The following is a 27,185-nucleotide window of genomic DNA, read 5'->3' on the forward strand; positions in this document are numbered from 1 at the left end:
CCATGAAGAGCTGTGCATTATGAATGGTTGTCGCGAACAATTTACAGTGTGACGCTTCCATTGAATTAAAAGTCCTTCACAGTGACAAGGCTAATGTTTATGTTCATAAGGAAGTTCATAAACAGAATATGTGACCCTTGTCATCTGATAACTAACTTTGGACAAAAACTGGTTCATAACGTTCCCATAAGTGTTCTGGTGTTCTTCCCTATTGAAAAAACTCTGTAAAAAGTACCTTCTTCCATAAGCAAGGATGAAAAAAAATGTTTATTTAACAAATCCAAGTAGCCCTAAGCATTTAAGGTTCCGTTGATGGAAAATTGACTAACCAATCGTGTTCCACACAGCACGCCACACCATTAACTTACAAACACTAACCATTCAGCTTTGATCTGTCGAAAATGGGTTATCAGATAAAAATCATCGAATATTCTGTTTACGAACTTCCTTATGAACATAAACATTAGCCTTGTCACTGTGAAGGACTTTTAATTCAATGGAAGCGTCACACTGTAAATTGTTCGCGACAACCATTCATAATGCACAGCTCTTCATGGATGTATCCGATTAAAATAATATGCAATGGCATGCGAACGTCTCTCCATAGACGTCACTTTGATCTCGATGCATTACCGATGCGCTAAACAAATTTTAAGGCATTTTTCTTACACCTCGAAAAGGAGCAAATTGGTACAATAATTCAGTCATAACTTTTTACTGGTTAAAGATACGTCGAAAAACCTTCACCATTGCATTTCTCGTGAAATTCTAGCCCATTTTGATAGGTCGCACGACCCCCTTCCCATTTAAAATTCTGAAGTTGAATTCAAGATGGCGGACATCAAGATGGCCGCCGACCATGTGGGTGGTGTCAATGTGGTTCCCTCTTGGCCAGATAACGATTGGTCATCGCCAATTTCAAATTCCATGCCGCAGTGGCCTTGTACTGAGGGTGTTAAGTGACTTATTGAGCCACCCTGTATATTAAAAATTTGCCCCCCCCCCCCCTACAAAGGATTCCTGGCTACGGGCCTGCCTATTCCACTTCAAATCAAATGAGTAACTGTATGTACCAAAGGCGAGGATGTTAACCACTTAGCAATTGTCAAAATCAGCTAGATTCATCGCAATATGTCATAAGTGGCAGAAAAGTGATGCTAAATAACACAAATACACAAAAGTTAAGCCTGTTCCTTCAGTAGTATTCCCTTTCATTGGCATATTTTTGCAAAAGCCTACTAAAAGTTTATTGGTATTTGATGTAGTGGCTAAAGCATGCATATGTTTCATGTTTTCTTTATTTTCCCTACACCCTAAATTTCATTCTGCACCCCCTCACCACCCCTAGACAATGATGATGATGACAGGTTATGCTAAAAATGCTGTATGTTTCAAAATTCATTCCAATATTTTATTACAAACTTTCTCAATAAAAGTTTTTACATGATCAGTCAGAATGCAAGTTAACCAGCGATGATATTTTACAATATGACACCAGAAAATTTTTGCGATTCTTGGAAGATTTTACTTTCTTACTTCAAATGCTTATAAATTTTGTGTACAAAATATCCACTGTATGCATCTAACCTTTGAAATGTTTCACCATTTTTTCAACCCTCTTGTGTCACTGCTTCTATAATTCTTAATTTGAAGTAAAAAAATAATTTTCCTTGCGAATTTCATGGAAACATCTTTTTATTTTATCCTGAATGACCATAAAAGTATTTCAATTTAAATAATACCTCTGAATGCTCTTTACATTAAGTACTATTTTCTAGCATTTTCTTTATTTAGCATTATTATTGAAAGTTTAAATTGTTACTTATTGGTAACAGTGTAGGTAGCAGAGGCATATATTCCAGGATACCTGCGAAACCTAGGCTCAAAAGAGAAGAAAAATCGATCGGAAAATGTGTATCAAATTGTTCATTTCAAAAAGAAGATGATGCCATTTCAGGAGATGGCACACTTATTTCTTATAAGTTGTTACACTAATTTCTTACAAGTTGGCAATCTTGCCCGCTTTCTTAGAGCAAGCAAGGAGTCCCATGAGTTTAGGATGGCAGTCTTCTAGCATGAATGCCATCAGTGTTGCGATTCCCTTGTTCCCAGCATGGAATCTTCCCAGGAATGGGAAATTTTGGCACCAGGAAAGGGGAAGAGGATTGCTTAGGAGACAGGGAAATTTCCCCTCTGGGCCAAGCACACCACTTGCAGACAATTAGGACAAGAGGGAGGACCTTTGCCCGGCCAGGAGTTGCTGATCTCCAACCGGACGCCTCCCCAGGTGGCAGATAGGGGAATGCTATATAGACATATATAGTACTGGCACAGCCAGGGTGGACCAAAATCAGCACTGCTGCTTTGCAGGAGCCAGGGGACTGGCAAAGGCTAGGGGAAGAACACCCCAACAGAAAATTACCTGGTCCTCCAGGTTGGGGGTTGGGCGCAGGGCTAACAACCCGGCCCCATAAAACAAAAAATGGTTCAGAAACCAAACACTATGCCTCGGAAAGGAAGATATAAAGGAAATGAACCTGGCAAATTTTTAAAGGACTACGAGATAAGGATTGGAACATGGAATACCCAAACTATGCTACAAACAAGAAAGATGATGGAAATGGCACAAGAATTGATGAGATATAAGATAGATGTAATGGCATTACAGGAGATAAGGTGGCAGGGAAGTGGAATTATAAGAAAACCAGAGTTTACCATGATATATAGTGGAACCAGAGAAAGAACTGGATTATTTGGAACTGGTTTTATGATTCAGAAAGAAACCAGCAAGAAAATATTGGAGATAGAAACAATAAATGAGAGAATCTGTAGATTGAGAATAAAAGGAAAGTTTAGAAATCTAACTCTGCTGTCAATACATGCACCAACTGAAGAAAAAGAAGATAGAGAAAAAGAGGTATTTTATGAATCATTAGAAAGTACATATGAGAAAATATCCAAAAATGACCAGATCTTAATTATTGGTGATTTTAATGCTAAAATTGGGAAGGAGGAAGCCACATATAAGGCTAGCGGAGAACATACTCTCCACAACATAAGTAATGAAAACGGAGCATATCTAATACAATTTGCTTTAAGAAACAATTTGATAATAAGTAGTACCACTTTCCCTCATAAAAACATTCATTTAGGAACTTGGAAGATTCCAGGAACCCAAGAAGTAAACCAAATTGACCATGTTCTCACCAATAAAAGATATAGGTCATCGATAATGGATCAGGAGCCTGAGAGGACCTAACATCGATTCGGATCACTACATGGTGTGAGCAAAAATAAGATTAAAAATTGTTAAAGTGGACAGAAGAAAACAAAGAATGTTAGGAAAAAGATGGGACACAGAGAAATTTAAAGATAGAGAGGTGTGTGAAACCTTTAGAGCCACCATTAATGAAAAAATTACTGAGCAAACAGAAGAGATAGAAGAGAGGAATAGTAATGAAGAATGGAAAAATATAAAATCAATAATACTAAAAACAGCTGAAGAGAAAATAGGAGAAAAGAACAGAGAATATGGAAAACCATGGTTTGATGAAGAATGCAAAGAGGCCATCCAGAATAAGAATGAAGCAAGAAATAAGAAGTTACAGAGAGAAACTAGAACCAACTGTGCAAGATACACAGAATTAAGAAGAGCCGCTAAAAGAATATGTACCCAAAAGAAAAGACAATATTTAAAACAAAGATTAGTGGAAGTAGAGGAACTAGATAAAAAAAATGAGAGAAGAAAATTCTATCAAGCCATGTTCAGTCTTACAAAAGAATATAAACCAGAAATTGAAGGATGTAAAGATAAAAAGGGAGAAATGCTGTATGAAGAAAGTCAGATCAGAAAACGGTGGGCAGAAAGTTTCAAAGAAAAACTGTCAAGAAGAGAAAATGGAATAGAAGCCGGAAATACAGAACGGGAAACAGAAGAAGAGGAAGAAGAAACAATAGAACCACCAACGTTAGATGAAGTAACAAAAGCAATCAGGAGATTAAAAAATAATAAAGCACCAGGAAGTGATAATATGGTAGCCGAAATGATTAAACATGGAGGCGCACAACTATACCAGAAAATACATGATAAGATTAGTAAAATATGGAGCAAGGAGGAACTACCGGACGAATGGAGACAAGGAACTATATGTGCCATTTATAAGAAAGGAGACAAATATAATTGTAGCAACTATAGAGGAATAACATTGTTTAATGTTGGATATAAAATATTCTCGAGCATATTAAATAAAAGGATACAGGAAATAATTGAACCCATCCTTGGAGAGTATCAAGCAGGATTCCGGGAAAATAAGAGCACCATAGACCAAATATTTGTAATTAGACAAATATTAGAGAAACATTATGAACATGGGAGCAAACTACATATGCTATTTGTAGATTTCAAACAGGCCTTTGATAGTGTACAAAGAGAAGAACTAATTAAAGCAATGGAAAGAATTGGTATACCCAAAAAATTAAGACAACTTGTACAGATGACTCTGATGGACACCTCAGCAAGAGTAAAAGTAAAAGGACAACTCAGTGAAGAGTGCAAAACAAGGGGACGGATTGTCGACTACACTATTTAATATAGCATTGAATGATGCCATAAAACAGATTGACCAAAGAGGTACCATCTTTAATAAAAGCTCACAAATCTGCGCTTATGCAGATGATATAGCAATCATTGCAAGATCTATGAATAAGTTAATACAAGTATTTAATGACATGGAGAACTATACTAAGGAAATGGGCCTAGAAGTAAATATAAATAAAACAAAATATATGAAAATAGCATGAAAACCAGAAAGAAGAAAAGAAATAGAGATAGGTAATAAGAAGTTCGAGGTAGTACATGAATTCAAATACCTGGGAAATCAAATAAATGAAATAAATAACATAGGAAGATGCGTGGAAGGAAGGATCAGAGCAGGAAATAGAGCATATTATGCAAATAGAAATCTGCTGAAAAGTAAGATAATAACAAGAACAAAAAAAATGAAAATATACAATACATTAATCAGGCCAGTAGTAACATATGGAGCTGAAACTTGGACGTTGACCAAAGATACAGAAAGAAGGCTAATGGTATTTGAAAGAGCAATATTAAGAAAAATATTCGGACCAACTAGAGAAGAAACAGGATGGAGAATAAAATACAACCACGAACTAGAGGAACTAATAAAACATAAAAATATAGTTCGCTTCATTAAAGCCAGGAGAATCAGCTGGATAGGACATGTATATCACCTACCAAAAGATGCCATGCCGAGAAGAATAATAGAGAGTAAGCTATATTCAACTAAAAGGAAAGGAAGACCTAGAAGCAGATGGAAGGAAGAAGTATGCACAGACCTAAACAAGATAGGAGTAACAAGATCGAAACAGAAATGCCAGGACAGACAGAAATGGAGGGACATAGTGGAGGAGGCCATGGACTGACAGGAGCTGTAGCGCCGGATGGTAAGGTAAGGTAAGGTAAGGGAGGACCTTTGACCTCTTCAAACAACCAGAGTAGATGCAAGGGTGAGAAGAAGTTGGGGAGTTTGTTGGCTGTCAGATTATTGTTTATGCTTATGATCGCACCTAAAAATATCTGAATTGACAAAGGACAGGTACACTGCTCTGTAGTGGAAATGAGTTGGGTTTATTTCTGTCGTGCACGGAACCTTTTTCTTTCAAGGCAGCTCGCTGTGTAGTGTGGGGAATGACTACTTGGACTATATTTTTGTGAATGATATGTGCTGTGTTGTGTAGTGAACTAAATGAATGACATAATTAACAAGCAATTTAATCAGCTTACGCATCTGGATAAGCTCCAAATCGTTGTTGAATTTTTGTTTTTAGTCGACTTTGTCACAGAGAGAGAACTGGGCATACAGTTTAATGTGGGATCCAAACCACTATGTGCATCCATGGGGTATCAAACCCAGGACCCCTTTGTTTCAAGGTGATGACATTGCCACTACGCCAACGAGCACACCCCAAGCTTCAAATCGGGAAGATATATATGTCTCAGACTCTCAAAAAGGTATAAGGTAAGAAGTTTATGATGTATTTTATTCTCGCGTCTAGGTCTACATAAATATTTCACAATATCAAATAACTTCAAAATCCTGAAAAATGAACAAGAAGCACCCTCCCTCCTAACAATCATATTTTTGTCCATTCAAACATTATAACACAGTGAGATATCCCAGATTCTGTACCCAGTATACCACACTGGTAGGTAGGTTTTCTGTATATTGAATTTTAGTTAGCAAAGTAGATAATTTCAAATTTCACTCTGAAAACCGGCTACGTGTTGAGGCCAGTACTCAAGAAACAGATTCAGCATCTAAGATTTAAATCAGTACAAGTTCTAAGGTGGAAAAACCAGTTTACCTAGGAAGAAATAAGGACACAAGTTATTCATTCCTTAGAAGTGTAGAGTGACTAGCCATGTGAGGTTGTGCTGTTGTATGTATATTTTGGTGTAGCTTGAAAAGGTTCTGGGAAACCAGAACGAAACGTCGCAGATAAAATAAAATAAAACCCACTAAAAATAACCGTGTTAGATTATTCTGTATCTACAAAAAGTGGTTATGCAAACCTTTAAGAACATAGATATATGAAATATAGTTCTTACCTAGATGTTTTCTCCATTTCTTCATAAGTGTAGTGAATAGTTGGATCCAGTTCCAAAGCCTTCTTGTAATATTTGTAAGTTAAATCTACATTTTTGAGCCGTGAAAAGCAATATGCACACTCAACATGTAAGAAAGCTGAAACTAAGAAAAATATTATTATTTGTAAAATCATAACATGAAGGGACTGAAAAAACACAGAAAAGAAAGGAAATATTGAACAATGGAAAATCAACATAGTTCAGTAATCCACCTTCAAACTTCATTCAAGAGTTTGTTAAAGAAATTTCTTCACAAACAAATTTTAGAACTGTTCTTTTCTCCTCTTGCCTCTTACTGATTCTATGATTATTTAAAACATAAAACATATAACATAACTAACAAACTCACTCTCTAGCCTTCTTAAACCTGAAGGTTCATGGCTGCAGCAACACAGGCCTTCCATCTGTACCTATCTTGAGCAAGATCTATATACTCTTTTCCATCCCTACCGATTTCCTTTAGATCTATCTCAACATTGTCACTCCATCTTCGTCTTGGCCTTCCTATAGGTCTCTTATGCGGAAGTGCGAAACTTTCTAAATTTCACGTAATTAATTTTAAACTGCGTTTACTGCAACCATCATGAATCTTACCATCAGGTATATATGTTTCTTATATACATTTCTTAAGAAATTTTCTTTCATCAGCAAATTTTCCTGTATTAAATTTTAAAGAACATAGAATATATGAAAATCAGGGAAAGCCCTTAAGAAATTGCAGATTTAGATAGAATACGTAAGTGTTTTAGCTTGTGTAAACACTTTCACTGATTATTAACTATTTTATTGGCACAAGACTATGCCTGACCAATAGGGTATGTAAGTAGTCTTGGTCTCTCTCGCGTGGTTCAACAGAAACTTGCAAGGTGATTGAGTTGATTGAGTTTAAGTTTTGTAGAAAGTGATGTGGACACAAGAAATTCTTCAAAGTTGCTAAGTAATGATTAATTTTTCAAGAATTATTTTTGATGAAAGCCGCCACGGCATTAATTTAAGGTGGTGGGGGTGGTAACAACAACTACTACAACTACCACCACCACCACTACTGCTACTACTACAGAGAAATTTGTAGTTGCCTTATAAAGTAGAAGTGGAAATTATTAAATAAAAAATTATTTACTTTACTTTAGAAACGAGAAACAAACAAAAATTAATTTAATATATTTGTAAGAAGAAAGAAATAAGAAATAATTAGCTCATATACGGATGCTTGAGGGACAAGAATTAATTTCTTATATGTAGAACAGAGGAGAATGATTTGAAATATGAAGTAAGTTTGTGTGTGATATTTGAAGTGCAAATTTATTTGTTATCATATGAGAAAAACTAGGGATGTGACGAAGCTGAAAATTTGCCAATCCCAATGTTCTCACTGATAATTTTTGGAACCAATACCGATGCAGATATTTAACAGATCCCGATACATAAGATTATTCAACAGATATGGAATATTATTTTCAGCATGACAAAAATAAATTTGTCTTGTACATTTCTATTGCATATCATATGCAGGCCCATAGCCAGGCAGGGGCCAGGGGTGGCTCAGCCTTCCTGGCATCGTCGTCAGCCCTCCTTTGCATTGTCGGTAGCACCCGGCCATTATGTAAAACTATTGTATAATTTGTTTGTAGTGACAAGTGAAAATGTAGACAGCGGATATTATGTGGTCATAACTTGATGAAAGGACAAATTCACAGAACGAAGATCAGCTATCACATTCCTTCAACTTTCCGAAACTCAATGCTTTTTGTGAAATCTCAAAATTTAGAGTTTACGGACACTTCTTCTTCAGCAAACAACCATTACAGAATACGGATATCTTGACATGTTAGAAAATTGGCTCATGCCACAGTTGGAGACAAACAGTGAGAACTTTATCCACCAGTTCCATCACAATGTCCACAAAATCTTAACCACCAGAGTATCAAACCGATGGCTCGGTTGTCGTGGAAATGATGATCAACAACTAATGTCATTGCCTCACGGTCACTTTGTGTGTGTGTGTGTGGGGGGGGGGGGGTTATGTGAAGGATCTAGTGTTTGTGCCTCCATTACCGAGTGATCTAGCAGAACTGCGGGCTCCTATCATCAGTGCTTTTGATCTAATTGATAGGTAAGGCTTCATCGGGTTTGGGAAGAACTTGATTATAAAGTTTGTCTGCAGAATCATGAAGAGGTGACATATCAAACACTTGTAATGTGTCACAAAATGTGTTGAGTTTCTCTACAAAACTGTAAAGTTACTGCACAATATGTTCAATAATACACGTACAGTAACATCGTTAAATTGCTTCAATCATTTGTAGACACCCTGTATTTAGTAGGTTGTATAGAGTTTAGAAAGTTCTTGCATAGCAGGTCCGTAGATAGCCTGAGCTCCCCCTGGTACTGACGTCAGCCACCTTGACATTAGGTATAACTATTTTGTATAATTTGTTTGCAGTGAAGAGTGAAAATGTAGACAGCAGATATTATTTTGCTCACAACTTGGTAAAAGATAAATTCACAGAACATAAACTTCATCTTGTTTATGAGCTGACGTCAAAGTAGCGGCAAGTATTTAGAAGATTCTCTAGCTTATAGAAAGGTCTTTCACAGAGGAGCTTCTTTATGCGTACCTTTGCTGCCCCTGTTGCGGTCTCCCGTTTAGACAGAAATCTGTGACTTTGACGTCATCATCAACATTCCTTCCATATCTACATCAAAGGTCAACAGTCCCTAAGTTTTGGGATCGAAGGGAAGTTTTATTCCTTCAGCTGGGGGTGGAATGTACAGTAGGCACTATGATTGAATATTGTGCATTTCTTTTGTATGATATAAATATCTGTATCATCAAAAGTAGTGTGTAGTATGTAATAAGGGATGATGTCAATAGCAATTAACACTTCAAGAGATGTTTTAGAAGATACCTATAGAAAAATGTATTATTTGTGTGATATTTCTAAATTCTATATTAACTTAATGACCACCCCCCCCTCCCCCCACCCACACACACAAATAATTTACCTTCATTTAACACTGTTAAACTTTTGAAAAATGGACTTGATTTACAAAGCCCACCCTGATAGCCCGTGAGCCCCCGTACAGATCAATTCTAGCTACGGGCCTGATCATATGTATATACAGAGGCGTGGCGTGCATGTAACTGCTGTTACTAAAGAATTGAAGAACCTGTCTTAAAATATTATTACATACATAAACTGGTAATATTGTCGTAAAGTAAATATTGCAGACTGACATTTTCTCTGACACCGGCAAAAGCGAAGAGCAGGACTGTTTTGGTACCCTCCTGAGGCAACATGAGAAAAGGGCCCTGAGCCCACGCAAGGAAGACTTCGTGTTGCGGCAAAGACTGATGGCGGGAGGAGGAGGTGGGTTATTGCCATGCCTGTTTAGCCGCCACAGTTGCCGGTGATCCTTACCGGATAGAGATCAGTGTTGCCATATTCAATTGACAGAAAAGAGCTAAGTTGCCTAATCAGTTCCCAGTCACACTGGGGAACGATGGCGCAGTGTTAGCATTGTTGCCAGGTAATCAAGGGGTCCTTGGTTCGATACCCGGTGGAGGCACAAGTGGTTCGGATCCCAGTTTAAACTGTAGGTCCAGTCTCGATTAGCCATACTGTGCATTAAGTGGACTTAAAACACCAACTCAACAACAAAGGAGGAGGAGCAATTTGAAGATAATTATTTGGGCAGTCGAGTGAATCGATTTCAAGAGCTCACCGCTGGGCTGTGGTTAGCACTCTATGAGAAACGGGGGGCTGATGCTAAAGCAAGGGTTTCTAATTCATCCAGTGTTGTGTCTATTTCATCTGCAAGAGCTTGCGATCTCAACATTTGTTAATGTGAAAATTTTGTGAAATGCCAGGGGAGAGGGAGTTTAAAAAGATCCAGCTAACCTTCACCATGTACGATGATAATAGAACAGCCTTGGTTGAATGACCATCCTAGTTAGCACTGCCACAAGAACAATAGACTAAAACCCTTTTAATTTATTTATTGGACTTATATATGACTCCTGGAAAAACATACCTGGTGTATTGGCCCCTGGTGTTGTCGTGCCTAGGGCTGTTGTGCACTCACATACACACACATATTTACTAAACTCCAATCGTCTCTGTCTTGTCCAGCACCAAACTGTCTATCGCAACTGTCTATCACAAACTGTGTCTATAACAAAACTGAGATTTCCTCTCCAACGAGTGCACTATATATTCCTTTCCAGTATCCTGTTGGCAGAAGTTGGGGGACAGGCACATTTGGAAATTCAGAGTTGTCTCTAGGCAGGAAATTAACTCGATGGAACTTTGGCAGGCCATATACACCACAATACCTCACTTTGTTGTGCATGTTGTGTATCTGATGACCCTTGGAAAACTAAATTTGAAAATAAAGATGGAAGGACAGAAGTAATACAAGCAGTAATTCTTCAAGTGTTTTAAGGAAGCAAAAAGCACTAGAAATCAGAGTGGATAAAAGTCATGATTCTCATTAAAAAAAAAAATTTCATAATTTATTTTATTTAAAATGGAATTTTAAAATTTAAGTTGATTTCTTTTACTTTCTTATAAAAAGCATGCTTAAAATTGCTTGCATGTTATTTGACTCCCAACATGTAAATATATACAGTAGAGCGTCGATTATCCGAAGTAATTGGGGGACATGGGTGTTCGGAAAACTGGTTTGTTCGGATAATCGAACTGTACATGTTTATTTGCCAAAAAGAAGTACTGTACAGTAAATTTATTCATAAAAACAGGCATCTCTTTAAGTATTACAAAGTAACGTACAAAGGCAACTTTAGTAGAAATATATAGTATGTGGTACAGTTTATTAAACAAAAATATGTACATATTACATACGCATTTTGCATGAACAATACACACAGTACACAAAATTAACGTTTAAAAAAATCCTTTATTTTGGTCTGTCTAAGCAAGCCTACACGCTTACGAGCAGCTAAGTCACGTACTTTTTTCATTACAGATATCTGAAAGTGGTCACTTTCATCTTGGGCTTCAAACCATCGCAAGGCAGTATCTAAACAAGTGAACGCCTCAGAAGCTGTTGGTATACTTTCATCTTCACTTTCTGGAGCACTGATTGAAGAGATGCTGGCAGCGTCATCTTTATCAGTGACGACGTTTACAATCTCGCTGTCCAGCATGATTTGGTGTCCTGGATCTGCATCATCGATATTCATCCATTCATGAACGTCTTCTTCATCACATTCATGGCAATCTATTTCTTTTAGCATACCGAGAATTTCGGACATATCATTCTGTTCGTCATTTTCAATCATACCTTGTGAATTTTCTTCTGTGTCCAAAATTTTATTCCAGGCTTTTTTCAAATTCTCTTCCTTTACACTATTCCATGCTGCGCTGATCATGTAGGACGCGTCTTTCAAGTCAATATTCTTATGATTTCTTAAGAGACTTTCTTCTCCATCCTCTTCTCTTTCTAACAATAACTTACGCAACAATTCTTTCCTGTAATATCGTTTGAAAGTCTCAATGACGCCTTGATCCATGGGCTGTAATAAGGAGGTTACGTTAGGTGGAAGAAATATTACCTTTATGAACTCGTCTTTTTCGTTTAAAATATCACATGATGGATGAGTTGGTGCATTGTCAAGGAGAAGTAGTGTTTTCTCCCTCTTCCCATTCTTTAGCTGATGAGCTTTTACAGAGGGTACGAAAACGTCCAGAAACCACTTCATAAAAATCGTACTATCCATCCAGGCGATCTTTTGTGAGGTGTACACAACAGGCAAGGCTGACATATTAACGTGCTTGAAACAACGCGGCTTTTTACTTTTACCAATGACGAACATAGGCAGTCGGTGACTTCCAGTAGCATTAGCACAAGCCAAAGCTGTAATACGGTCCTTGCTTGTTTTAGGACCAGGTGCTGCTAATTCATGACGTGAAACAAGAGTTTTTCTCGGTAAAGCTTTCCAGTTAAGTCCAGTTTCGTCAGCATTGTAAACGTTTTCGAGAGCATAATCTTCTTCCCTTAATACGTCCCTTAGTTTGACTTTGAAAGAATCAGCTGCTGAAGAATCCGCCGACAGTTTTTCTCCCTGTATTGTAAGCTCACGAATGCCATGTCTTGACTTGAAGCGTTTTAACCAGCCCGTGCTCGCTTTAAAGTTCGAAGGCCCTCCAAGTTTTTCGTTGAACTGCATTGCCTTCTCACACAGAATGGGACCTGAGATAGGTTCTCCTTGCGATCTCTTTTGTGTAAACCACTTGTAAACAGCATCATCTAGATCTGTGTTAGTGGCAAGCTTCATAGTTTTACGGCTTGTTGATCCATCAGTAGAATCAAGCATAGCTATAAAATTTGCTATGCTCGTCTTTTGTTTTTTTATATCCGTAATTGTCGACTTCCCCACCTTGTACTCATTGGATAAAGTGGTTGCAGATTCACCTTCTTCTAACCTTTTAATAATCTCGTACTTGTCCCTCATAGAAAGGACAACACGTTTACGTTTAAGCATTTTGTATCGTCAAGTTCACTTCTTCACGCAGCAGCACACAAGTGGTCGTAACAGAGAACAGAAGGTTACTGTTTGCACCGTGAGAAGCTCTTCTTGGGGGCGCGCAATCCTTCAAACTACGCGGAGCGGCATGCCTCAACTCTAAGCTGGCGCAGCTGTTGCTGTGAACAGCTTTGATACTGCCGCTACTTCTACAGCCAGTGCCAAACCGACAGAAGTGTGCTGATTGTTGAAACACAGCGACTGGCGGCTTGGCCGGTCAGCAGCGCCTTATGAAGGCCCCATTAGAAGCAATGTTCCGCCAGCGGTGGCTCAGTGCGGCGACTACTGTGGGAAACTTGGTTTGGGAGTGAGGGGGATGATGGACAGTAGGGTGGGAGAGTAACAGGTGCGAGCGAGTACACAGTTCGGTTAAGCGGTCGTTCGGTTGACCGACGTTCAGATAATTGACGCTCTACTGTATCTTTATTTTTATAGAAAGGCTTTTTCTTTTAAATGGTCCTTGCCCTGTAAATTATTTGAACAGTTTGATTAAAGCAAATAACAATTATATCTAAATATACATTTTTTCGGTTTCTCATACTGTATCTATGAACCTACTATGGAAATGTTTCTTGGGTATGTTAATGAAACTATAATAATTTTAGTTACTCATATTCCAGTGAAAATAAAACATTCTGGATGTACTATATCACTTAACATATGTTTTATAATCCTTGTAGTGGAATTTTGGTGAATTTTTTAATGATAGTTTGCAAAATATCAGCTGCCATGTTTATTTACAAATTAATGATATTAACACTATCTACAGATTACCATGATTAGTGTTTTGTATATTATTCTGCACAATATTTTTGCCAATAAAAATTATTGAATTTTAAATCAAAATATTAATTGATTGAATTGTTGTTTAAAGTCCACTTTATGCACAGTAAGGCTAATTGGGACAAGACCTACAGTTAAAAGTGAAATCCAAACCACTATGTGCCTCTACCAGGTATTGAACCCAGGACCCCTTGATTACAAGGCGATGATACTACCACTATGCCATCGGCGAGATACTTAAATCAAAAGAAATGTAAGTATGTTTAAAGTTTACATATTACATTTAAATTTCACGAACTTCAACCCATCAGTAGAGGAGAAGTTCTAAATATGGGTTTTGGAGTTATCAGTGCTCCCGGGTGCTGCAGCTTGGAACTGGTTATCTGTCAAGGACAAAGGTTGCAGAGCCAATTCGCAAGAGAAAGTGGTGGTTAGTTTCGGCCTTGGATGCTGTTATAGAATTGTGACATCCGAAAACTTTTTGCAAGTATGTTTTAATTCAGAGTTTTCTGAATTCTCATCTGCTTTGTATAGGTTATGATATTGGCGGTACATGAAACAAATGTGGGCTTTTATAATGCCATGATTTGTTTGTGAAATATGTACCACAGAGAGCGAAAATAAATTGAAGAAGAAAAATAGCATGATGGTCTAAATATGGGCTATGACATGAGGTCTAATGTTGAGATCACATTTTCATCAAATATTTGGATGTTTTTCTTAATTTCGATTTTTCCCATTCCACGTGATTTTCAAAACAACAGATTATTCATAAATATGAATTTAATAATGTTTTAGCAATAAATGACTGTTTTTTAAAATTTTAATTGCTTTTTGTGATATTGCCACTAGTAGTCCATATTTAGACCACAATTTTGAAATACATCATTTTACCATTTTTTGGAAATTGCTTTTTTTTTTAGAAAAGTGGAGACCTTCTATACTTTAGCATGCTATTACATTTAAGTACATATTTCATAGATATGCATTTTAAAGGCAGGTGCTTGATATATTAATTTTTTCCTCCAAAAATGACAACAAAAGGGGGGCTCATATTTAGACCCTTTCTTCTACACATATTTTGTTTCCTTTCTTAGAGGCTAGTAAACACCATTCAATGATTAGGAGAATAACGTAATTTCACCAAAAGTAATTCTGATATCTACAAATTCCTTATGTATATTATTCTATAAGTGATTTCTTTTTTTAAAAAATAGCCAATTTAAGTCTTGATTTAAATCAAACTGCCTTGCTAGAAATTAGTAAAAGCAGATGATTGATTGATTGATTGAGTTTGCGTTCTTAGTCCACTTTATGCACAGTAAGGCTAAAAAGAACTGGACCATCAGTTTAAAGTGGGATCTGAACCACTATGTGCCTCCACCGGATATCGAACCTGGAACCCCTTGATTACAAGGTAACGAAGCTCCCACTGCACTATCGGGGAGGACCACTGAAAGCAGATGGAAGTGTCATTTCACTGTATCATCTACTGATCAAGGTGAAACATGCCACACTGAACTCTTATCTACAACATTTGTAATTAAAATAAGTGTACACAATCTACCTGGATTGTAATCAATAGCTGCCTTGAAGTAGCCAATTGCCTCTTGATATTCGTCTTTTGCCATACATTTAAAAGCCATCTGGATGGCAGCTGCTTCGCTGGGTGCTTCGGTTACATATTTCTCTGCAAGAAAAAAAACCTTCATGTATGTATAATCTCTAACATACCAAAAAAAGGGGGGATGAGCTACAGTGTTCCAGTGATATAGAGGAAAGAATGTATCACTGGCTGAATACTATGTTGTATGTCCATCTGTGCTAACTTTTCAAGAGAAATTATTGAAGTTTGACAAATGTGGAATTTGAATACACCACAAGATTTGAGCAAACAATATATTATTGTTGATAATAGGTAATAAAGTAAGTATAAACACAAAGTTGTCAAAATAAAATTAAAAAATACTTTTTGGAGAAAAGACAAAATTGCACAGTAATATGTACCTTGAATTTAATATGTGGAGATACAACAAAAGCTCTGAGAAATAATGATAACATTGTATGTTGCAAAAAAAAAAAAAAGTTCACATCTACTATTGTTTAACATTAAACAGTTTAAGCCTAAATTTAAGGGCCTACTAAAGCCATGTTAAAGAATAGGCCCAAATTTCCAGACACAACTGTATCACTAATATAGATTCTGTAAAAAAATATTTTTTTCATATAAAAGTGTGTTCTGTTCACTACAGTTCGGAATACTTAATTTTTTTTTTTATGATTAAAGATATTTATGTAAATAACAGAAAATATAAGGTCTCCATTACGTTCAAACTGCTGCGTACAGATGGTGCTGAAGTGGTAGTTTTGTCAATACCGGTGCATTTTTTCTTTTATGACTAGGAAGCAAGATTTTGTTGTGAAACAACGAATCCAGAGTGTAGCTGAAAGTATCAGAAATACTATTATAAAAGGTGAAAACATTTTGTGCTTTTAGAAAGTAGTGGTTATATTAATGATATTTGAAGTGGCATTTCGTCGTGGTCTGGATTTTAGTACATACTGTTGCCAAGATTTCACTCTGTGCTTTCTAATGATATGATCAATGTCATTGCTTTGAAAGTGTGAAACTGAAATCAAGCTACCAGAGAATAGTGCGCTGTGCTAATATCCATTTTACCACAGAGGTTGCAAAGAGAAGAATGGAGTTCCTGTCCAAGTTAAATATTCAAGGTAAGAAGCTTATTATACACGTATATTTTATTCTCGCACATAGGCCTACATAAATATTTCACAATATGGGCCTCTATATTTTATAAATAACCATGAAATATTTCAAATGTTTTCCATATTGTTTTTATATTAATGAAACAGTGATATTTTTATAATTATTAGTAAATTGTAATGTATGTATTTTAATCGCAATGTCACATCACCTTAAAATCCAAGAAATTGAATGAAAAAGAGCCTCCCATTTGAACATTATGATAAAAAGAGATAGCCGAGGTTTTAAACCCAGCATACGCCACTGCGAATCAAATACATGTACGAAAACAGAGAAACAAATATTCGATGGAGGATGTGAAAAAAAACCAAACAAGCTCAAAGGTAAACCTTATATTTAATTGCTTGTTGCTTAACATTATCCATGAAAAGCAAAACGTTTGCAATATACAAGACATGCAAAATGTGTAATTTATTTACATCATAAGGAAATATCTTCTGATGTAATTTCTGTGAGAATATAACTTTAGCTTATCTTTTCAACACAGTATGATTTTTTTCCTTTCAAATGAAGTTGATAATTCTTTGCAAATGTAAAACCAGAAGAGAATGTTATATTTGAAGTTAGGCAAAATCTAGATAATTACAGTTCTATGATCATTACTAGAGCATAAAATATACTTTAATGTACATTTCATCTGCTATCGTTAAGGCAAGGAGGGACAATTTCCCCTAGGTCTTTCTCGCTGGGGCAAATGCTGATCACTGTTGCCAACTTCGCTCTTTTGAAGCCAGATCTGGCTCTTTCGTACACTCGTTTGACTGTGAACTGTGGCACCGGCCCTCTGCCTCACTATGATGCCACCACTGGCTCCGGCCCATAAATACCAATTTTTGCCATGAGTGTAAATTTTGCACATGGCGTGATATTCGTATAGCTATAGGCTGCGTCACCCACCTGTTCTTTCCTCTCCATGTATTTTTATATATAGCGCTGTGGCTAAGATGAAGATGACAATTTTGTTATCCGGGAACCCTTTATTTTCTATTTTATATTAACAACATTGGATTATTGAGATGGGTGATGCCGCCAAATCTAGGTGGTGAAAACTAAGAATAAATTGCCATCACTTTAAAGCTAACGGTAATAGCAGCACCCCCCACCCCTCTGACAACTAAAATTACCCTAGTAGGCACTTTATCCAGCCTTCGTTAATCTAGCTCCTTGAAAGTCCTCTTTAGCTATATTATTGGTGAAATTTAGCTCTATTATGCACATCAGGTTTGGCAACATTGCCAGGATGGCCGTAGGAGGCAAGGAGAAATGCACTAGGCTTATGGGACCATTATTTTATTCGTTCTCTCGGGATTATCAAACATCCGATGACATAGAAAAGTACATTGACGGAAAAAGGACACGTTGAACTATGTCATAGTAGTAGGAAAAGTCGAAACTCCCATTTGATGAGCCGTAACTTGAAGTTGATGTCCCATAAGAAATACATGGGATTCGGTAAATACAGGGTGTCCCACGAACGGCGCAACTGGGAATTAAGAGTGGCGTTACTTTGTAACTGAAACCTGTACATACATAAGTCATACACCAAATGTTAGCCCTGTCCAAGTAGATATTTTTAAACATAGAAACAACAAACGGGGTGCAGTGTTGTTCATGTAGTGTTGCCAAATATAAGTGAAAGTGTAAATTTATTTTTCCACAAAGCATGGAAAATTGCATGTCAAACATTCGTACGGAAATTTGGATGTCAATTTCCACCTTGGATAGGTGGACTATTTCGCCATCTATAGTTCAGAGAAGAAAACCGATCGTTTTCGCGTATAGCCAATCCTGAAATGCCTTGTAAAGACATACCGGTCCAAATGGGTGTTTTAAAAAAAATATGAGGTACAGTAGCAACACTGTTGATGTTTGAAGGCAACAAAAGGTGTGTTTAGTGATGATCTATGACATGGAAAAAAAAAAAAAAAAAAAGAAAATGAAAATTACGGTGAAAAAAGTGTTACTTACCTACTCCTGGCAACCATGCAATGTGATAAGAGCGCCCACCGAACGAGAACAAAAGAATCAGTTAGTTGTGTACTCAGAACTGTTTGAGCCGTGCATTTCGCATTGTTCGTAGGGGAAGATTAGAATTGTTCTGTGAAATGAAGTACTCTTTGGAAGAAAGGGTGTTCATTGTGGAACATTATTTTTGTTCAAAATCGTAGGCTAGTGTAAAAATTGTGTTTCGTGAGAAATATCCGAATAACAGTGTTCCAGAAAATTCGACAATATATCGACTTGTTTCCAGATTTCGTGAAACAGGATCAGTTAATAACAAACCCTACCACAGACAACCACCAGTTTTGACACAAGGTGAGCTGCAGGATGTGGAGCAGAGAATATCACAATCTCCCAGGAAATCTGTTCGTAAACTTGCTGCACAGTCAGGTGTATAAAAAACAACAACTCACTGAGTGTTAAAACAATTGCACCTACGTGCATATAAGGTACAGGCTGTGCAAGAACTGAAGGAAGCAGATAAAGGTGCACGTGTAAGATACTGCCAGTGGTTTAAAAATTTTGTTAGAGACAATGGTGTGAATATTTTGGATAAGGTTTTTTTCACGGATGAAGCACTTAAATGGATATGTCAACAGTCAAAATTCTCGACACTGGTCAAGTAACAATCCCCATTTGTTACATGAACAATCACTTTATCCACAAAAGATCGGTGTGTAGTGTGCGATTTCGTGCAGAAAAATAGTCGGTCCATTCTTTTTCAACACAACAGTTGACGGAATAGTTTATCGTGACCTTATCACACAGTTTATTTCTCTGTTGGAACGTGATGAACGTGATTGTTGGTTTCAACAAGACTCCGCAACATGTCACACGTCTAATGAAACTTTAGACATGTTGGCAGAGTTTTTTGGCGATCACATTATAAGCAAAAACTTATGACCCAGTCGCTCCCTGGATCTGACATCTCCAGATTTTTTTCTGTGGGGTTATTTGAAACAAACAGTTTACATTAATAACCCAAGAACACTTGATGATCTAAAAATAAACATTTGCACAGCCATTAACAATATAAACCAATCAACCTTGTATAAAGTTGCTTCCAACATGATAAAATGTGTTGATGAATGCCTCAGGGAAAATGGTTGTCATTTTCAACATCTTTTGTAAAGCTACACTGCCTGTTACGCGCATTGCATGGTTGCCAGGAGTAGGTAAGTAACACTTTTTTCACCATAATTTTCATTTTCTTTTTTTTTTTTTTTTTTTTTTTTTCCTGTTTCCAGTATTTCCATAAACACACCTTTTGTTGCCTTCAAACATCAACAGTGTTGCTACTGTACCTCATAGTTTTTTTAAAACACCCATTTGGACCGGTACGCCTTTACGAGGCATTTCAGGATTGGCTATACGCGAAAACGATCGGTTTTCTTCTCTGAACTATAGATGGCGAAATAGTCCACCTAACCAAGGTGGAAATTGACGTCCAAATTTCCGTACGAATGTTTGACATGCAATTTTCAATGCTTTGTGGAAAAATAAATTTACCCTTTCACTTACATTTGGCAACACTGCATGAACAACACGGCACCCCGTTTGTTGTTTCTATGTTTAAAAATATCTACTTGGACAGGGCTAACATTTGGTGTATAACTTATGTATGTACAGGTTTCGGTTACAAAGTAACGCCACTCTTAATTCCCAGTTGCGCCGTTCGTGGGACACCCGTTACTAATTCATCATATTTTTCAAAAATCGTATAAGGCTTAATAATCAACTTAGGAAACCGCTTCCACTTGCCGCATGGGGAGAAATTCATACTCTTCATTTCTGGCGGAGATCTTCTTAGTAGCATTGCTCATTCCGACGATATTGGAATAAATGCATGCCTGGTGCGTAATTGTCCCTCTTCGCCTTAAATCAATTTTGCCTAAAATGCTCTACTTTATCTCCAATAAGTTAATTTCCAAACATTCCACCCATGTTATTCATGTACACTATGTACATCGGAAAGTTTATTACAAATCAGTAATTTGTTTACTGTTTCACTTTGCTCTTGTACATGGTTGGGAGTTGTTTCTGACCTATTTTCGGCACGAGTTTTTCCCCTTTTATTTTTGAAGCAGCTCGCAAATATTCATATTCATTAAGTAGCTTAGGCTAGGTTTGATTCAAACAGAAGTGGCTCGTGCCTAAAATAACAGGTGAAGAAGTACATTTATAGCCAATGAAAAACAAATAGTAAGTGTCAGTGGGCCCCCCCCACAATTTAAAATGTCTTTTTTGTCTTCATCCGTCCATCCGGAAAATGGTGTCTGCAACAAATTACACACTAAGTCATTTACTGGGTTCATTGTACAAACCACAGCTCAACACATGAACACAACACACGATAGGAAACGCGAAACACATACGCGGAACAAGATCTCGCCACAACCACTGGACGCAATGTTTTCTGTCGACGAGAGAACTGCTGCACCTAGATGGCGACACCCGTTCAATTCCAATGCTAGGTGACGTCACCGTTGCCATGACAACCGACTAAAGTCTTCCGCAACCTGGCGGCGTCTGCTCTTGGTTTGTTTATGCTACGACGAACTCTTCACGTGCGTAGCACCGAGCGGCGTATTATTTGAGTATTATCGTGTGCGTTATGCTGGGAAATAGTTTAATTTAACAAGTAAATGAAAAAAGTCAATATTAATTTGAAAATTAGGTGAAAACATCTGCACTTGTTGCACTTGGCCAGCCGCCACTGGATTCAAATAGATTGTAATGAGATCCCTGAACATCTGCAGGTTTCGGAAACACTTCTATTATCGTCCTTTACAGAAACACATTACAAAACCGGTTTTACAAACTGTATAAAGCTCTGCTGTTTTCTTGTCCTCTCATAATTTAGGACACCTCATAATGAGAGTGCATTACTTCCAAAAACTTGATACTATGCATACTTAAAGTGTAAAAGTACACCCTAACATCTATGAGACTAGTCTTACTGTCTATCGAACAATAGTCTTTATGTTTACTGAGAGAATTTACAAATGGGTATAGATTCATGAAGATTACTAGTAGTTCCCATATTTGCAAGTACAAGGGCAATCATTTAATTGTGGATAGCATAGAGTTTTATAGAAATCACAATTTGCCCCGATTATGCCACATACATATTGTTTTGCACCAAATTGTTTACTTTGAATATCAGTGAGTATGAAGCTTGACTTCATCAATCACATAGTTATTATCAAATCATCCTTTGTCTTTAAAAACTGTAGTTCAAACTGTAAGGTTATTCCTGTACTAAATAACAATGTGCATAAGCTTATGATTTTTCAAACTCAAAGAAAGAAGTTTTGAAAATACACTAACTAATTCAAATAAAAAGAGAGGAGCTGAATCACCATATCATGTAATTTTATCTCACCCCACTACTCCTTGCGACATTATGGATCAGCAGCGACTCAAGGGATAGAGCTGCCATGCCGTGGCACTACCCTCAGAAGAGACGCATACCTCGCCAAGTATTGTTAAATGAATACATTGATAGTTTACGGACAAGGAGATTCGAATCTTGCAATCGGTCAAGCTGATGTGACGACCGCTCCAACCTCCTCACTGCATCGCCAGCTGTTCCTACCCTCGCGAGGCAGCAGTCCGTGCTGCCCAAGAGCTGGCCTAACACATGGACCTAAGCAAGTTGACACACATGCAGAGGGTTGAAGAAGTCTCAGCGAGGAACATTTCCACCATGAGCAGAGAACAAAGTGGCAGGGGGCAGGGTTAGCCCATAAGAAACTGAGCCCGTCTTCGACTGGTACAGCGAGGGAACTTTTGCAGTGTTGACACAGTTACCACCTTCAGAGAAAAGTCGCTAAATACGACTGATTTGTAAGACCCGTTGGGGAAGTAATTTCTGCTTACTTTTGGAGAAACGAACCTAGTATTTTCCCAAAGTTAAATGAACATTTTTGATAATAGATAGATGACCCAATAGGGACATCCAGACTGTTTTAAAAATATAAAAGTAAAAATCCTATGATGATGCGAGTTTACTTTGGCATTTCGACAATTTATTTTCATAACAAAGATATTTTCGACATCCAGTTCGAATACGTGTGCATGGAGGAGGAGAAGGTGATAGGATTTGTTTTTCCTTTCCTCTTGTAATTGTTATATTTTTAGGGAAGTGTCCTGTAGTGTATAAAGATAGGTTAGTGACTGAAGATGAATTGGATTAGTACATTATTACTTAAACACACGTTGTTTTCCATGTTACCAAATGAGGATAAACATCTTGGCCAGTGGCACAACCTCAAGGAGGGGGCAGGTATTGCGGAGGTGGTGTTTATATATATATATATATATATATATATATATATACAGGAATAGGGTTAGAAATGGTGCCAGAAGGGCGGATAAATACAAATAATGAAGGAGACAGTAAACACTTACCACACGAATAGAAATAATTCAATATTTCGCGATCTGAGTCGCATTTTCAAGACGGTAGATAAAAGATCGACGACACTTTGAGTAGAGGCACAGAATACTGACCGTAGCGTCTCTACGGTCAGTGTTGCCAGAAACAGTTGAAAGGAAACACGAAATACTTTAGCCAGTGTTTACTGTCAGGTGGGTGGGTAGTTTCGGGGAGGAGAGGAAAGAGTTACTGGTTGGCTAGGTTGAGTCCGGGGGGTATAGTGGCGTGCATGCCTGCTATATAGGCCCTTTCCCATCGCCTGCGGAAAGATGTGTCAGAGCGGGGGGGTAAAAGGTGGATGATGGCAACACGGAAGCAGTTATTGAAGGTGGTGTTATGGCAGTTGGTGTGGATGGCAACTGTGAAATCGGAGTTTTGGGTGGAGGAACGGTGATTATTTATCCTTAGATTCAAGGGGGTGGAGGTTTCGCCTAGGTAGAAGTTGCCGCAGATTTGACAGATGAGGGTGTAAATTAGGTTAGATGAGTGGCAGGTGCCCTTAGGGTGAAGGGTGAACTCACCTGCCGCTGTAGGGATCAGGAGGGTGGGGGAGGTGATGAGTATGGGGCAGGTCTTGCATCTGGGTTTATTGCACCTGTGGGCTGGGGGAAGGGGTGCGGAAGGGGTGGGGGTGTTTCGGACCAAGATGTTTTGGAGGTTGGGGGGGCGACGGAAGACGACCCTGGGTTTTTCCCGAAAGATGTCTCTGGTCTCGGGATCGCTGTGCAGGATGGGGAGGAGGGAGTGGAGGGTATGTCTGATTTTCGTAATGTGAGGGTGGTATTGGGTGATCAGAGTTGGAGGGTTGGTTTTGGGTTGTTTGGTGCGGTTGTGGGAGTTAGCTCTAGTGATTTGTTTGTTGATGAGGGTGGAGGGGTAGCCACGGTTGGTTAGGGCTTGGTGCAGGCGTAGGTTGTAGTTTTGGCGGGATGAGGGGGATGAGTTGAGGCGCTGGCCTCTGAGGGCTAGGGAAAATGGGATGGCTTTTTTGGTGTGGTAGGGGTGTGAGCTGGAGTAGTGGAGATACTGGAGGTGGTTGGTTGGTTTGATATGTATGGATGTTTCCAAGTGGTCTCCCACAATGTGGATGTCCACATCGAGGAAGGTCACTTGGTCTTTGGAGTGGAACCAGGTGAATTTGAGGGTGCTGAACTCATTGAGTCGGTTTAGGAATGTTGTGAGGGAGGGTTCGCCATGTGTCCAGAGGAGAAAAATGTCATCAATGAATCTTAGCCAGAGGAGTGGTTTCAGTTGCTGGGAGTCAAGGAATTCCTGTTCCAGCCTGCCCATGAACAGGTTGGCATAAGAGGGGGCCATGCGGGTACCCATAGCTGTGCCACGTATCTGCAGGTAAACAACCCAAAACCAACCCTCCAACTCTGATCACCCAATACCACCCTCACATTACGAAAATCAGACATACCCTCCACTCCCTCCTCCCCATCCTGCACAGCGATCCCGAGACCAGAGACATCTTTCGGGAAAAACCCAGGGTCGTCTTCCGTCGCCCCCCCAACCTCCAAAACATCTTGGTCCGAAACACCCCCACCCCTTCCGCACCCCTTCCCCCAGCCCACAGGTGCAATAAACCCAGATGCAAGACCTGCCCCATACTCATCACCTCCCCCACCCTCCTGATCCCTACAGCGGCAGGTGAGTTCACCCTTCACCCTAAGGGCACCTGCCACTCATCTAACCTAATTTACACCCTCATCTGTCAAATCTGCGGCAACTTCTACCTAGGCGAAACCTCCACCCCCTTGAATCTAAGGATAAATAATCACCGTTCCTCCACCCAAAACTCCGATTTCACAGTTGCCATCCACACCAACAGCCATAACACCACCTTCAATAACTGCTTCCGTGTTGCCATCATCCACCTTTTACCCCCCCGCTCTGACACATCTTTCCGCAGGCGATGGGAAAGGGCCTATATAGCAGGCATGCACGCCACTATACTCCCCGGACTCAACCTAGCCAACCAGTAACTCTTTCCTCTCCTCCCCGAAACTACCCACCCACCTGACAGTAAACACTGGCTAAAGTATTTCGTGTTTCCTTTCAACTGTTTCTGACAACACTGACCGTAGAGACGCTACGGTCAGTATTCTGTGCCTCTACTCAAAGTGTCGTCGATCTTTTATCTACCGTCTTGAAAATGCGACTCAGATCGCGAAATATTGAATTATTTCTATTCGTGTGGTAAGTGTTTACTGTCTCCTTCATTATTTGTATATATATATATATATATATATATATATATATATATATATATATATATATATATATATATATATATATATATATATATATATCACGTTGGCACTACCCATCATAGTTGCCGCCGGCCGCCACTGTTGAGGATAAATAATGAATTGATAAACTGGATGATGGGGCAAAAGATAATGAGATAATGATAGATACATGAAACCAGGATTCAAACCTGACTCCATAAAGCATTGCAATCACCACTCTACTATGAAAATATTTCTAGCAATTATTTTGCCATTTTCTGTTTTAGTCTCATCATATTTAAAGTTAGATCACTAAAGTGAGCTCATAACGTGAATCAAACAAACAACCCTTTTGAAACAGGATGATATTGTTAACCATTATAGCGCCAATTAGATACATTATTTTCAAAGTTCATTTCTTTTATTGTTAACTCAACTTGTCTAAGGTTGTAACAATATAATGTGGATATTTTTTTAAAATGTCCTGTACATTCAGTCTCACATACGATGTTAACACTATTTTTATTTGCTCCTTTTACAGATGAGCATTTGAGAATCTAATCGAAGTGTCTTCTACCAGTAGTAATGAGCATCCTTGAAATTTGTAAAATGGGCAACAAGTTTCACTGAAAATGGCAGTTGCATACCTTGGCAGATTGTATACAAAAATCTATGGAATATAAATCAACAATGTGGAATGTTTTAACTTTGCATAGCAGAGCACATACTTTTTTGTTCACTAGCATAGATGCTTGATTGAATGGTGATGACTTACTAGAAATCAAGTGTGTGCTCCCCTGTGTTTTGCACCACGCTAAGAAAGTGTGTATTGGGTGTGGAGTTAGAGCCCCATACTTTCTTCATCACGGCCAAATGTGGGGGTGATATGATCAGCACCAAGCCCCAGGCTGCCTTTTAGCCCAGACTTTCCTCCAGGTACCCACTTTATACGATGATGGGTGGGCACCAGAGCCACTTGAACAGGTGGAAAAATACCACTTCTCTACCGCCGGGTGTGAATTGTATATTAGAGGAAACTGAAAAGGAAGAAAGAAGGAAAAAAACAGTGCATGTGGTGTGACTTACTTGTGTTGTCAGTCATGCATTAGTATGCATCTTTGATTTTTGAATGGGGTGATGATTTCCAGACAAGAAGTATATATCTCATATAACAAAATAATGTTTTAGGGTATGATAACAAAAAGGATCAAGATACATTGAAACAAAAATGTGAATCTGAATTTTTATATTGGCAGTGACGTGCACTAATGAGTAGCTAACCTAGCACAGAGAGATCAATCAACCTCACATCTCTAATTATTTTCAAATCACATTATTGTCTTGTTAAAGCCACAAGTCATATGCAACACTTTCTTTTTCACGCGCTTCTCGTTCCTCAGTGCGATCCGTTTGCAAAGCTGGTCTAGTTCGCTCTTCCTCCACCTCACCAGTTCCAGGTAGAACCTCCCCCTGTGAAAAGGGAAGATTTCTGCCTCTACCCCCCTCGCCCCCCGCTGCAATGGTCAAAAGCCTGTGCTTTCAGGTCCCTCAGTCTATCTCCTATAGGACAGAGAGGAGATTGGTTTCCCTTTGATTCCTTTGTAAATCCTCTAAAGTACTCAGGGGAAAATTTTCTGCAGTACTTATGTTCTCTGTATTTACACAAGCTTTTACACGTTGTACAATATGTATGTATAATATTGATTCTTTCTTTTTTTTTTTTT

General features: G+C 38.3%; 1 protein-coding gene across 2 annotated transcripts in view; it reads right to left on the bottom strand.

Annotated features, from left to right (window-relative positions):
• LOC145980541 (uncharacterized) overlaps window positions 1-27,185 on the bottom strand; it is a 134,473-nt gene that overhangs the window by 24,192 nt on the left and 83,096 nt on the right. For both annotated transcript variants that reach the window (XM_083113570.1, XM_083113562.1), the window contains exons 8-10: window positions 15,568-15,690; window positions 10,703-11,047; window positions 6,629-6,770 (exon numbers count right to left, since the gene is read on the bottom strand). In XM_083113570.1, the coding sequence (XP_082969696.1) occupies window positions 10,962-11,047; window positions 15,568-15,690 (209 nt within the window). In that variant the 3' untranslated portion in view covers window positions 6,629-6,770; window positions 10,703-10,961. The remainder of the gene's footprint in view (window positions 1-6,628; window positions 6,771-10,702; window positions 11,048-15,567; window positions 15,691-27,185) is intronic.

This window comes from Lepisma saccharinum, chromosome 2, assembly GCF_977018435.1.
Source record: "Lepisma saccharinum chromosome 2, izLepSacc3.1, whole genome shotgun sequence".
Taxonomy (NCBI): domain Eukaryota; kingdom Metazoa; phylum Arthropoda; class Insecta; order Zygentoma; family Lepismatidae; genus Lepisma; species Lepisma saccharinum.